The 13964-nt window shown below is 42.1% G+C and overlaps 2 protein-coding genes across 2 annotated transcripts; one reads left to right on the top strand and one right to left on the bottom strand.

Moving 5' to 3' along the window:
• Positions 1-5335: 5335 nt before the first annotated feature.
• LOC124689011 (vacuolar protein sorting-associated protein 55 homolog) lies at positions 5336-6449 on the top strand (the record flags this gene model as incomplete). Its single annotated transcript, XM_047222614.1, is given in 4 exon segments — positions 5336-5465; positions 5546-5585; positions 5669-5753; positions 5945-6449. Coding segments are annotated over 4 exon segments (417 nt in total). The 3' UTR covers positions 6141-6449.
• Positions 6450-6698: 249 nt separating this feature from the next.
• Positions 6699-11507, bottom strand: LOC124689010 (putative clathrin assembly protein At5g35200). Its single transcript, XM_047222613.1, has 16 exons — positions 11321-11507; positions 10433-10575; positions 10257-10326; positions 10068-10165; positions 9548-9689; positions 9366-9466; positions 9024-9107; positions 8841-8891; positions 8690-8755; positions 8539-8604; positions 8315-8395; positions 8128-8196; positions 7722-7898; positions 7542-7617; positions 7329-7432; positions 6699-7174 (listed from the first exon to the last, which is right to left on the bottom strand). Exons 2-16 carry the CDS (start codon positions 10523-10525, stop codon positions 6815-6817), a joined length of 1638 nt encoding a protein of 545 aa, XP_047078569.1. The 5' UTR covers positions 10526-10575; positions 11321-11507; the 3' UTR covers positions 6699-6814.
• Between the last annotated feature and the right edge of the window lie 2457 nt (positions 11508-13964).

Raw genomic sequence — 13964 nt, 5'->3', positions numbered from 1 at the left:
AAAAAAAACCCTCTCTCGTGTGGTTTGCTGTTTTGCAGATAGGTCCTCAAATTTTGAATGTAAATTACGCATGAGTCCCTCACACCTCGCAGTTTTCAAAAAATATCCTATTTACTTGTCAAACCTTCATAAGTTTTAAATACTAATTCAAATAGAAAAACTTTTAATATGAAAAGTGCTTGGAAATGTTTGAATACTTCAAATATAAATTTTTAAAATCTTCATAACTTTTAAATACTAATTCAAATGGAAATTTTTTAATATGAAAAGTGCTCAGAAATGTTTGAATATTTCAAATATTTTTTTTAACCTTTATATCTTTTATATACTAATTTAAATGGAAAATGTTTACTATGAAAATTGCTTAGAAATGTTTGAATATTTCATATGTAATTTTTTTTAAACCTTCATGGCTTATAAATACTAATTCAAAAGGGAAAACTTTTAATATGAAAAGTGCTCAGAAATATTTGAATATTTAAAATACATAAACTTGGTTCACTATTTCAAATAATTAAAATATGCAAACAATTAAAATTACTTCTATTAATAATGTAAACTTTGGAAATTCATAACTTTAATTCTATAGCTCCAAATAATATAAATAATATGTCTAAATATGTTAGAAAAATCCAAGTAATCCATTTCAAACATCCATAACGCATAAATCAGATCTGTTCCTCTCAGGTATTTTGATTATGAAGCAAACCTAACAAAAAATATATGTGCCATTTTATTTGTTCCTGCTAGCAGGCCTAGGTAGATTCAAATTACGTCCGTGTCGCGAACCAAAACAGAGAACTTGCGCCAACGCGCAGTGTTGTTTGCAGTCATCTCGTACATGAACCAACATTTTTTACATATGAGCGACAATTTGTATGTGGGTGTGGATGGCATCACATTCATTCATCGTTCTCGTGCGCAATATCATGCGATCCAAAAACACAAATCAAACTGAATAATTCTTACACCCACGTATCCTCTAACTCTAAATCTCTACGGTGCTATTGTTGAAGCGTCTTTGGTAGATAAATAGCTTCTGCTGATGCACTCATGTATAGCGCTACTGTTGGAACGTGCTTTAGTCTTTGCCGTTAGACTTTAGACGCATGCTATCTCCATTTCCATCTGTACAATATGTACTACTAGTAAGCTAGCAGTTTGATCGATCCATTTACAGAGAAAAAATAGATGCAGCTTTGTCAATACTAGCTTTGAGTCGATTCTCTCTACCATTTATAAGTCTACTAGCACATGCCATTTATAAATCTTCTAGTGCATACAAAAGTTGGTTCAGGTACCGCACAATTGAAAATAACGCAGAAGCGAGTCACTACCATTGATGCAAGTTCTCTGTTTTGATTGGGACTGGATTAGAATCTACCTAGACGGTCTAGCAGGAACAAATAAAATGGCACATTTTTTTGCTAGGCTTGCTTGCATAATCAAAATATCTTACAGGAACTGATCTGATTTATGCAGTATTGATGTTAGAAATGGATTCCTTGGATTTTTCTAATAAATTTAGACATATTATTTATATTATTTGGAGCTATAGAATTAAAGTTATGAATTTCCAAAGTTTACATTATTAATAGAAGTAATTTTAATTATTTTCATATTTTTAATTATCTAAAATAGTGAACCAAGTTTATATATTTGAAGTAATCAAACATTTTTTAGCACTTTTCATAATAAAGTTTTTCCATTTGAATTATTATTTACAAGTTACAAAGGTTTTTAAAAGTTTATATTTGAAATATTCAAAAATTTCTGAGCACTTTTCATATTATTTTTTTTCCATTTGAATTAGTATTTAAAAGTTATGAAGCTTTTTAAAAGTTACATTTGAAATATTAAAACATTTCTGAGCACTTTTCATATTTAAATTTTTTCCATTTGAATTAGTATTTAAAAGTTATGAAGCTTTTTAAAAGTTTATATTTTAAATATTCAAACATTTTTTAGTACTTTTCATATTAATATTTTTCATTTACATTAGTATTTAAAAGATATGAATGTTTGAAAAATAATTAGGAGATTTTTTTAAAACTGCGAGGTGCGAGGGACTCGTGCATAATTTAGATTCAAAATTTTAGTACCTATCTACAAAACAATGGACCACGCACCATCCAGCACCGCCACGTCAGCCTGGAGTCAGGACCCCATGTGTCCATTCGGGATGAATTCGTGTTTAGTGGTTTTTTAAAAAAGTATGAAGAAATGTGGTAGCTTTTTTTGCTTCCGAAATATAAAATGGTATCAAAATCAACATTTACGAGAAATGTGATGGTTCTATGGTAACAACTCCAGCACATGTTATTCTCCCAAAAGAGTTACCACTGGTTCAGTGAACCCTCTCTGCTAGTACTAGTAATTCTTAGAGTGAGGTGGAGTGGATTAGCAGCCACCTAGTTCCCAGCTTGTTCATCAGGAGTATAGGTCTCGGGCGAGTTTATTCGTGTGGGAGAGGGCGAGCTCGAGCTGATCCGACACATGACTGACGCGTGGCCATCGTTGATTCCTCCAGACATCGACGACGAGAACCAGTCCAGCAAGTCCGAGCAGGTCGCACTAAACACCGCTCCTGCCGGCTAACCTCGGCCACGGAACACTTTGGGGCTATTTGGTAGTCAGTTTCCGGTCTCATTGCGCCGGTAAAATGAAACGTTTCTGCGCGTTTCATACAGCCCACGGGTCAGAATTGGCAGGTTGTTTGGTAGATGTCGAAGAGTTTTTTCGGCTATGTGGAGATTTGGACTTTGGCTGTTTGGTTCGCTAGTTTTTAGGCCATGTAGCAGCCCAAAATGAGAATGCTGCTGTTTGGTTGCAACCTAAAATAAGGCTCTGGTTACCTTTTCAATAACGCACAAGCAAAGCAAAGAAAGCAATATCGGACTACAAAGATCATAGACGATACAGTTCACTCGACACGACAACAGTTTAGTAGTACGTACACATACCAGAGTTCAGACACAACACACTAGGGCATTTCAGTCGACTCGGATAGCTTCTTTCATGACGATACACCTGGTGGCATCGCTATGTTCTGGGCACCTCGTCATCACCTCAATGCAGGTGTGGTCAAAGATGACCACAATAAACACGCCAGAGGACTCCTTGAAGGTGAGGAACTGGCCTATCTTCAGTTGATGGGCGATGGCGATGGCAGAATGCGTTGTCGCCGTCTTTCTTGGTTGTCATCTTCTAGTTGCAACCAGTGTTGCTTTTGACGGTGATGTTCGAAGGGATGGGACCAAATCATTTGACGAACTTGGTAGGGATTGGATGCTTCCCAAAGGTCGGCTTGAAGATGATCCTAGGGAAGTGTTCCGGCCCTACGTCGTTGTGGAAGTGGCAGACGGTAGCCTTCCTTCCTCCACACTTCTTGGAAGGACTCTGGCTGGGAACCTCCGTAGGTGCCCCAAGCTGGATCCGCTCACTCTACCCAATAAACAGATGCCATTAGAGGTGGATGCTCACAACAAGCAAGTGCACAATAGATGAACAATGACATCAAATACATTAGCGAGGCCTCATACATTGGGTCACACGACAACTCAAGGGACCGTACGCAAACTAAGTCTAGTGTGCAAGGAATGTGGCACACACGACTAACTTTGATGGCAGCACATTGCCTTCTATTGTTTCATATTTGAATCACTGGCCAATGCACAATTGATGCACACGATTGAATAGCACCATTGAAGAAGCAGAAACATGCAAAGAAAAGGTAACACATCCCTGAGCAGGACAACATGGCATCGCAACATTGTGATGGCCCTGCGCGGTTAGACCGGTAGTGGCTATGAAGGCTTGCCGAAAAAGGAGAAGAAAGCTATGGGGAAGGGTGGAGGCGACAACGTTGTTCGAGAGGTAGGTTTGTTCTAAAATATTCTCTCTTTTTTGCATGTATACCTATTTATGTCCGAAGTGTTCATTTAAATTCTAATGTCCAAAATGGCCACGGGAAAAAAAATTGATACTTCAAAAGTTCCTCCTTACAGAACACTCAGTTTTTTTTTTCCTTCATGACATAATATATGTACTCCTTTCTAGATACATCCGTTTTAAGCAATTATTTTAAACCCAAAGTAGTACTGTATTTGCTCCGTGAAACTTTGCATGCAAATAAAAGACACAGCCATGTACAACCTTTGTTTCAAAAAGTGATTCAGCTTTGTGCATCTTGATAAAGCTGAGTAACTGATTTCTTTTTAAGAACAATTTTTTTTTAAAAAAAGGATGAAAGTTTTTTCTGTTGTCCTGTTGCTAAAATTTGCACTTTATCTTTCGTTAGATTTATTTAAAAGCTAAAAAAAAAATATCGGATACCTCTTGGTGTGAGCACTGCAGATTTTTCCAAAAAAAAAAAAAACTATCTACCTGCATCAGCGGACAAGCAGGTGGTGGAGTCGGTGAAGACGCCAGAATCCAGATCCCTCTCGATTCGGATTAGAAACCCTGAGGATTATTAGGGAAGATTAGTTAATTTTGCCCAGCCTATGCGAGTAATCAAATCGGCCTCCGTCCCGTCCACACCACCACCGCTTGCCCTTCAATCGCGTTCCAGAACCCACCGGGTCTCTTCGCCGGAGATCCCCTCGCCGCCTCGCCTTGCGCAGCTGGCTACGGCGCCTCCTGATCGCGCGGCGACGGCCGTTTCTGCCGCGCGCGCTTCGCGGTCGCTCGGTACGCATCCGTCTCCTCCTTCATCCCCGCCCCGCCTTTGTCGAATCGGTCGAGGGCCCTGTCGATCGAGAGTAGACAGAGAGATACTCTGTTCGCGTCTGGCCGATCTGAATCGCCCTTCTTTCCTCTGAATTGGATGAATTATGATCGAATTGTTAGATACGTAGTTGTCCGGTATCAGGATTCGGTAGCCAATGGTTTTCTTGTGTTCCTCACTATTAGGCGAGGAATTACTTCGGGTTGCGTGCGAATTATGATGTGAATCTCTAAATTTTACACAGGTAGTAGTTCTTCTAGTCGTAACGGTATGGTGATCACGAAATTCGATCCTGTGGACTTGCTCTGGATGATTTTCTTTTTTGCCTGCAATCCTGTAATAAGCTGGAAGTGTGAACCTGACTGATCGAGCTAGCGATTCATTGGTCAAAAAGCGTGCTGAAAACATGAACTGCGTGAGAGCTTCCTTAATCTAGATAGGGCTGCTATGCTTACTCAGTAAGAGCTCATGTTGTTGTGATTCCCTTTCTCCTTCAAAAATCGTATGGAGCTACCAATTCGTTAGTTTCAGATCATACTGTTCTGTTACACACTCTGCCGGTAAATCTGCAACAGATTTGCTTATCTGATGTTTCTACCGTTCCAGCACCTGCATCTGAAGAAGAACAGCAGAGGCAGCCATGGCACTGTCACGCAGCATGAGGGCATGTTTGCACACCGGAAGACTCGCAGCCGTTGCATTGTTGGCCTCTGGTGGAATTATATTGCATCTTTTGGTGAGCATCAACATTCAGCATCAGATTTTTTATAGCTTTATTTGGATGGTGCCTTATCTCTTTAACTCCCTCTTCTTCAGGCATGCATCTTGTATAACAACTGGTGGCCAATGTTAACAGGTTTGGGAACTTGTTTACACCGGAACACCATTATCTGATAGTTGTTTCCAGGAACATGTAAATAACCATGGCATTCTGTGCAGTTCTGATGTACCTCATCCTTACAATGCCAGTCATATTATTCCTGGGTGCCGATTCTCCATCGATGCTGTCGAATGAGAGTGATGGGTAAGTGCTGATCATTCTCTACCTGGCAGCTGCTGTTGCTTCATTCTTGTCACACAAAGGACCATATTAAATGGTTTGTCTATTGATGAAATGAACAAAAGTTCCTGCCTTATCGCAACCCTCAAATTCCCCTTCCTATCTGGTAGATTTAACTCCTGTAATTTTTATCTGACCCAATTTTGTCACTGCAGGTGGGTGAGCTTCACAAAGTTCCTGACAGGCGCATCGGTCGTGGGGAGCATCGCCATCCCGTCGATCCTGAAGCATGCTGGCATCATCGGGTGGGGCGCGCTGACAATGGAGCTGTCCTCTTTCGGGGTCTTCGGACTGGCCATCCTGTGGTACATCCACTTGAACAGGGAGGACGAGTACAGCAGCGTCTTCTGATCTCCATCGCATCCTCTCCTGAACTAAGACACCACACCTCTGCGTGATGTTGATACCCGCAAGAAAGAGAGATTGCCAACTTGTGAATATATCTACAGTATGTTTTGGAGCAATGGTGTTTGATCTTGTTTATAACTTTATATTAGTGAAGTGGGCCTGTCCGGTTGCATGTACATGTTATTCTGTTTAGGGTTTTGATGTTCCAGTGATGATCTGCCTTTGCATCAGTTAGCTGTTTTCTTGAGATTATTGCATATGTTTGCCGTTCTCTTCACCACGGACGGCTCATCACTTTACCTTGATTTAATTGCATATACTTCTAGTTCAATTCAATTTTTTTCCTCCTAGCTCAAAGGAAAAATGTTTAGTGCTGTCTTTTGCTCTGTCAAAAGAAAGAAGAACAAAAGTTACTTAACTGCAACCACCTCACAAGAATCTCTGCACTCTTTTCACATAACTTTACCATATTTCTTCGACTGACTTTCCATGGATACCAATGGACAGCGGTGCAGCAGAAACGACCGTTCCGATCACAAAAAGGCGAACGGCTGTACTCATTTTAGAAGAGCTCTAAGCTCCAAGGTTTTGTCTTGACTATACAACGACATTTCTTTCTAATTCTCATAAAAAGTCACAACGGCAAAACAGAAAAAGAATATGTCAAACAAGCATCTCTACATCATCCCAGTTCCGTTGCTGGCTGCCGGCATGTACGAACCGGCGAACGGGTTGGAGGATGCTTGATGATGAACAGACGGCCCAGCCATCATCATCATTTGTTGGTACTGCTGCTGGTACTGGTGCTGCTGCTGGAGCATGAAGGCCTGCTGTTGCTGTTGCATGTAGGCTTGCTGCTGCTGCGCCGATGCGTAGAATGGGTTGTGCATCGGCTGCTGCTGCTGCATCATGGTCATGGGAGCCGACGACATGGGTGTCGGTTGTTGTTGCCATGGGTCGTAGCTCGCATTCTGCTGCGCTTGTCGGTGCGCGTCGTTGTATAGGCTGTCGAGGGTGAGCAAGTCCAGTCCACCAGACTGTAACAAGATAAATATGTTAGTTTAGCTTCAGAGAGATGATAGAATAAAGGGAAGGCAAGTTTAGTTTCAGAGACATGAAAAAAAGGGAAGGAAAGTTTAGCTTAAAAGAGATGATCGAATAAAGGAAAGGTAAGATAGGTGTAATATGCACCATTTTGCTTGAGGTAGTGGCACTGTTATTTGAACTGGGTGCGGTGACGAGTGCCAACTCCCAGCTAGTGGTGACGTTTTCTGAACTAGCCTTAGGTGCTATATCTGCAAGAGAGATCACTAATGAGCTCATGACTTCAGAACTAGCCTGATCTTCTTGTTTCTAACTTCCAATATGGAATAATACAAAAGTTCATATTCAACACATAGTTACCTGGTTGAACAATTGCTAAGGCCAAGGCATTCTTTTGATCTAGGTCAGAAATTTCAGGAATTGGTTCATCCATTCCCTAGCAAGAAAAGTTCGAAATGTTAGGCTGATTGAGAATAGCGTAATGTTATTCCGAAAAAAAATAACATAATGTTTGCTGGCTATAGTTGCATGGAAAATTACCAGCAAATCCACCGGCTCTTGTCTGGGTGCGACTTCTTTAACCAGCTCAGGTCTGGGTGCGCCTTCTTTAACCGGCTCTGGTTCAGGTTCTTTTACTGAAGTTGATACTGGGGGAGGAGGTGAAGTTGATGCTTCTTCATCTTCTGGTTTTTTTCTGTACTCTATTGCTAGTACAGCCTGCAGAGAAACAAAAATGTCCTAAAAATGTCTCCAGGAAGGAAGAAAAGAACAATACCAATAAAGATTACAATGCCAATTAAATAATGGAAAGATTGGTCTTGCAACATAATTGTTTCTTTATTCTAAGTATTCTGAAGAATATGTGGTCCTTTGATTTTGTAAATACAAGGATACTAACTGAACTGTGGGGAGTACTATCCATAATTGACATTTAAAATTTCCAAACCTGATTTCTTGAAGCAAGGGGAGCTTCTCTCACATACTCTTCCATAGTTTGTAAGAATGATGTAGGAGGCTGTATACGTTACGAATATGCCATCAGCAAGCTTACTCACATAAGAAAAATAATGAAAAATATTCGAATAGTAACAGGATGGAAAACAATGAAAAATATAACAGGATGAGAATCAAACCTGTTCGATTCTTAACAATTTCTCACCACGCCCAATATGCATGGTTTTACACACCTCATAAAATTCTGAAAGTTGCCCTGCCTGCACAACCCAAAAAATGATAATAAGTATGGAGAAAGATGGACTTGATTGAGCCCCATAGCCTGCAATTTCAGGTGTCGTACAAAACCCATTCAAATTAATAAAGTAATTAGTTGACCAAAAATAGAAAAAAAGTAATTGACCTGATTGATTGCTCTTTTGAATATGTCAAGGGCCCTAATAGCATCATCCCTTTGCATCTCAAAGAACTGCATTATGCACAAGATATCAATTGACTAAGAAACAAAGAAAAGTATACATGATCATTTCATAAAATAAGCTAGTGGACGGTACCTTGTCAACCAGATTGAGTATACCATCATTGATAGCTGTATGGATCCGAACACTCTCCAGAGCAACCTTACATTTACACGCAAAACAAAGTCAACAAATGCTGAAATCACTATTAACTAGTAAATTACTTGCAGAAGCGCTGAGTCCTCACCATTGAAAGGGCATGTTGGATTATGGTGTTATAAGATGATGACCCATGTGGCTGAAAATATAAATGAAAAGTAAGAAATACACATTCAGTTGTTATGAACTTATGACACAACATTAATAATGTTATGACACATAAAAAAAATCTGATCCATTTTTTGTGCAGAATAACAAAGTAATGAATCACCTGGCAACCGAGTAGCCGAAAAAGAAGCTGCTCCAATGCTGGAAGTTGTTCAAGCAAACCAGTTGTATCAAGATCTTTAGTTCTCTGCATAAATAGTATTTTTCATAAATAAGAGCTGAAGTGGCCGATCGATAACTATCCACTAAACTAAAGGTAATGATTATATAAGCATTGGCACCTTATTTTTACAAGTAATTATGGCAAACAAATACTACACACTAGACTAGGGAATCCAATGAAACTTTGTTTATATTGCATACCTTATTTTCACGAGTAAATATGGCAAACAAACAATACACACTAGAGTAGGGAATCCAATGAAACTTGTGTTAGAGTATATACCAATGGATCCACTTCGACGTCATATTTCAGTACACGGTAAGACTCAAGCCTCTCTTCTAAAAATAAAGCATAATTGCGCACCCATGCAGAATGATCCCAAGCTGCAAATATAATGACATGTCAGTAAAATGTCCAATGATGCTAGATCCAGGAGCAAAACGAAGTTAGCAAGCGACTAGTACCTTCAGAGCTAGAGTCATCCTTGAAATAGGACATATGAAGCATATGGCCACTAGATCTTCCATAGCTTATGAGCTCGTCACGGAAAGATGGATCAACCTCACGAAGGGCACGGTGTATGACAATTAATGTCTTCAGTGCAACCTGAAAAATCAATATGGAAATGAAAAGTTTATCGATCAGAAGCGCCATTTAACTTCAGTTATGAACATCCTGATAACAGCAAGCAAAACAGGCAACATTTGCTTGGATAATGGAAGTGCTCGATATATGTAGCATTTTCTTGCCCAAAAGTTCAATTTTTCGGGTGTATCGGTCTATATGTAACATAAATTATCTAATAATCCATGGCCGGAAAATATATGGTACTCATAGACCAATACAACCGACAGTCTGAATTTTCAGTCAAAAGAATACTGTGGTGAATTGCACAAAATGGGTAGATTCCATGAAATCACTTAAAATAGGCATACTATTTACAAACCTATTACACGAATAACAGAAAATATATAGTAGACATACCGCCCAGTTGCGTGTCTTGGAAAGACGTCTAGCAAGGGCGCGGATGCAGTAGGCCACGTCTGCGCGAGCCCTCCCAGCAGAAAGATGCCCAAAAATATCTGAAAAACGCCAAGCGCATGATCAATCTTGTCATCCTTCACCCATACAAAAAGTATGCTCTTCATCTTCAACGAAAATGATTCTGTTTACCTCTTATGTACTTCTCCTTTGCGGGACTCTCGGCATGGTTGGTGGCCCTGACAATGGCGATGTCCATTCGCTGTTACAGACATGAGAGCGATACCAAAATGATTAGAAACGATTTGATAGAGGCGAACCTTAACATGAGTAGTGCATGAAAGGGGGCAGATTGTCGTTGTTATTACCTTATAATCGCTGTTTACTTTTGCGATGCCGACGGTGGTGGAGTCCTTGATGGCGCCGACATACCTCCTGATGCTGGTGCCGCCGCTGGCCATTGTTTGCAGACTCAGAGGGAGGGCAGGGGATCCTAGTTCACCTGACTGATCTGCAGAGCAGAGACACCAGAATGATACAGAGTGAGTCGGCGGTTGATCGGTGAACGGCCAATTCGGGTTACTTGGGCACAGATATGTGAGAGGAACTCTTATGAACAACAAAGGGAATTAATCTATCAAACAATTCTCCAGGAAACAGATAGTGGGCAAACGAGTAGAAGGCAACAAAGTCAGACTGGAAAATAATAACAAAGCAAGGTTATACTGTACTACCAAAGAGCACGAAGCAGAGATGAAAATCGAAACTGAATTTTCCAGGGTGCGAGCGGAAGAAGGATGAAGAACACGTACGAATTCCGGGGAGAAGAATGGGGGCGACGGAGATGAGCTAAAGAAACAAACTGAACAAGAGAGCAGGGGAACAAATCCCCGCCGGAAAATCGGGAGGCAGGGTAGGCAGGCAGCACGGTTCCCGCAACGGGCGTACCAGCTACAACTGAAAAATCCTAAAAAAGGGGGCAGCGAAATCAGAAACGGCAGACAGTTGAAACTTGAAACAGAGGTGGGGCGGGCGGTGGATCACCAGCCGAACTGCTCGATCTGTTGCCCTGTTGGAACGAACAAGAAACAAACGCGCCGAGTAAAAGAATCTGCAGCTTGCTGTGATCGCACCAGTTCGAGGAACTCGTTTCCCAACGCACAGACGCAGATCGGCAAGATTTCTCTTGCAAACTTGAGACGACGCACAGCACATTAACTGAGCGACTGACGCACGCTGCAGCAAGCTGAAAATACCTGACGGTAGAAGCGCCGCCGGTGGGGGAAAGAGGAGACGAGACGGCGCCTCCGCCTTGCCTGACTTGGGGGAGAGACTAGAGATGCGCGGGGAGGCAGTTGGGTTCCTCTTGCTTCTCTCTGGTAGTGTATTCGGGAAGAAGGGAAGAGCAACTCGGCAATGAGCGTGTGAACTGGGCCAAGGAGGAGCGCGCGGAGGGAAGCTATGCAAAGTCGCTGTTGTTATTCTTTCGCCGCGTGGGGTGTGACATTGGCACACGTGGTCCCCTCCCGCGCGCTGACCACACCAACTGCTTCGCGCGCGCCGCCGTCTTTTTAATTAGCGCCTCCGCGTGGGCTTGACCTCGCTTCTTCTTCGCTCGTTCCTTCTTCCTCTGGAGCGGCGCTAGATCAATCATCAATGGCTGGCTGCTTCCGCACCCTTTCTTCCCTACAGGCCACTGTCACCAGCTCGGTCTCCTCCTTTTACCCATTTTAGGAAAACCTCTGCTCAGGAATCTACCGCACAAGTTTTTGAAAACCTATATGTGGAACCCACATTTGTTTTGACAAAGAATATATATTAATATTACGAAGATACCAATTACACTCGATCTCTCTGCAACAATGCAATGTCATAGTAGCATTACAGATGCATACAGCTAAAAAAGAAGAAAATAAAATAAAAAAAATCAGGCTACAGTGATCTATTTGTTAAAATAGCAGTACTAACACCACGAAACTGAGAATACATAACATTTTATTTGCTACTCCCTTCGTTCCCTATGATAAACCATTTTGGCGGTTTAATTTATACGGCTAACACATCTTTTTACTAAGAAACTGAGGTAGGTTTTATCTGATACACACAGGTAGTCTTGTCTTAACAAAACCTAATATGTAGTACATTTTACCAATAAGAATGATGCGTAGTGGCGGAGGGCAAGAACATAAGCTTTGGGCTGTTTTTGTGTGACGGATTGGTGAATTTCTTCGCCTTAGTGCAAGGTCTGTCGGGGGCCCTTACGTAGGTTAGATTAGTATGCCTTTGCGGCGCTAGGTTTGACGCTTTGGAATACACGCAACAAGCTAGCTCTAGAGGGGAAGGTCATTGCTCATTCGGCTGATGCTCTATTCTGGATGTCTATACACATGCAGAGCTGAAGGGTTCTGGTCAGATAGCGGGACAGGGGCTACTGGACGAGGCGTTGGGAGAGCTTAGGCGGCTACATGCGAGGACGAGGACTGCAGCGACACATGAGGCGTCCTAGATATCTATCTGTTTTTTCCTTTTCCCAGTGTGGTGTGCCTCAGTGGCGTCTGTTCAGATTTGTTCCATAGTTGGTGTGGTGGGATCGGTTTCAGACTTGTTATTGTATTGTGTGACAGTTTCATTGCCGTGAGGGCTTTATATATAAAGCCGGGCCGAGGGCCTTCTGTTTAAAAAATTGGTGAATTTATGACTAGTAGCTACCATTTTCGCTCATGGGCTGGGGGAGGGTATACGTTCGCCCTTAGGGCATCTCCAGCCCGAAGCAAATCAGATGCGGCTGTCTGTTTTGGTCCGTACGCATAGGAGGACATGAAATCCTAGCCCAACAACTTGACATAATCGGACCGAGGCTATTAGTAAGAGCCGAAAACTCCAACCCAGCGCTCGATGCAAATGAACTGAGGCTACCCTTTTTGGTCCGCACGGACAGGAGGACACGAAAACCCCAGCCCAGCGGGCCAATGCAAACAGAACGACCCATTCCAAGCCGAAATTTGGGTTGGGAATGTGCCCACCTTCGTCCCCCTCTTCTTCTCCCAATGCCGGCCCGGCAGTGGCATGCAAGCCACTCGACCCCCAAATCGTGCACCTCTCTCTACGCCGCAACATTACCGCGACGTTGTCACCTTTCTCGGTGTCGTCTGCTTCGGCCATTGCTCGCTAGAGGCTAGGCCTGTAGCCGACGTCCTTGCACGCGATTGCTGCCAACTATACAAGTCCAGTTCAACTCATGTCGCCTCAAACCTGCCAACCAACAATGACGGTGCCCACGACCTATTTGGCCTTTGAGCGGCCGAATTTGAGCTACAAAACTAGACCTGTTCAGCAAAGCTCCGGCATATAAATTGGCTAGTACGTAACAGTTATATGACCATCATCTCATGCCGTACGTATATGGACCTCAGTAAATCGATCGAATATTTCTACAGGAGCATCATCGACACATCGTCGGATGACACTCCAATGGTGATTCAGAATTCATGATATATGGTCGTAGTTTCCCTCATCCATTAGCACACCAAGAATAAGAGGCCACAATACAAGCGGGTTTCGATGAGGCCCACGGGCGCAATATCAAGCACAATCGAGAAGTTGGCCACAACCGACTCTTCAAAGACTACTTCTACCAAACCAATCCAACCTACCAAGAGCACTTATTCCACTATTGGATGTCAAGAGAGTTGTTCTTGACTATTCTCGAAGGCGTGAGGGACCACGACTCATACTTCAGATGCAAGGCCAATGCCGCATGTAAGTTTGGCTTTACTTCTTACCAAAAATGTTCTCCGACTATTCGCATGCTTGCACATGGAGTTGTCAGTGATCTTGTGTAAGGGTACATTGCTCCTATGTGTGATTTTTGTAATTATTAAAAATCTCGATGGACTAATG

This window comes from Lolium rigidum, chromosome 2, assembly GCF_022539505.1.
Source record: "Lolium rigidum isolate FL_2022 chromosome 2, APGP_CSIRO_Lrig_0.1, whole genome shotgun sequence".
NCBI lineage: Eukaryota > Viridiplantae > Streptophyta > Magnoliopsida > Poales > Poaceae > Lolium > Lolium rigidum.
Note: the sequence above shows the minus strand (reverse complement) of the source record. Positions and strands in the feature narration are given on the sequence as shown.

Excerpts from the sequence above, each read along its gene's own strand:
- LOC124689010 (XM_047222613.1), bottom strand. The coding sequence starts at position 10,525 with ATGGCCAGCGGCGGCACCAGCATCAGGAGGTATGTCGGCGCCATCAAG. Across the intron at positions 10,327-10,432 it reads AAGTAAACAGCGATTATAAG|CGAATGGACATCGCCATTGT; the intron begins GTAATAACAACG and ends TGTCTGTAACAG. Across the intron at positions 8,605-8,689 it reads TACTCAATCTGGTTGACAAG|TTCTTTGAGATGCAAAGGGA; the intron begins GTACCGTCCACT and ends TGCATAATGCAG.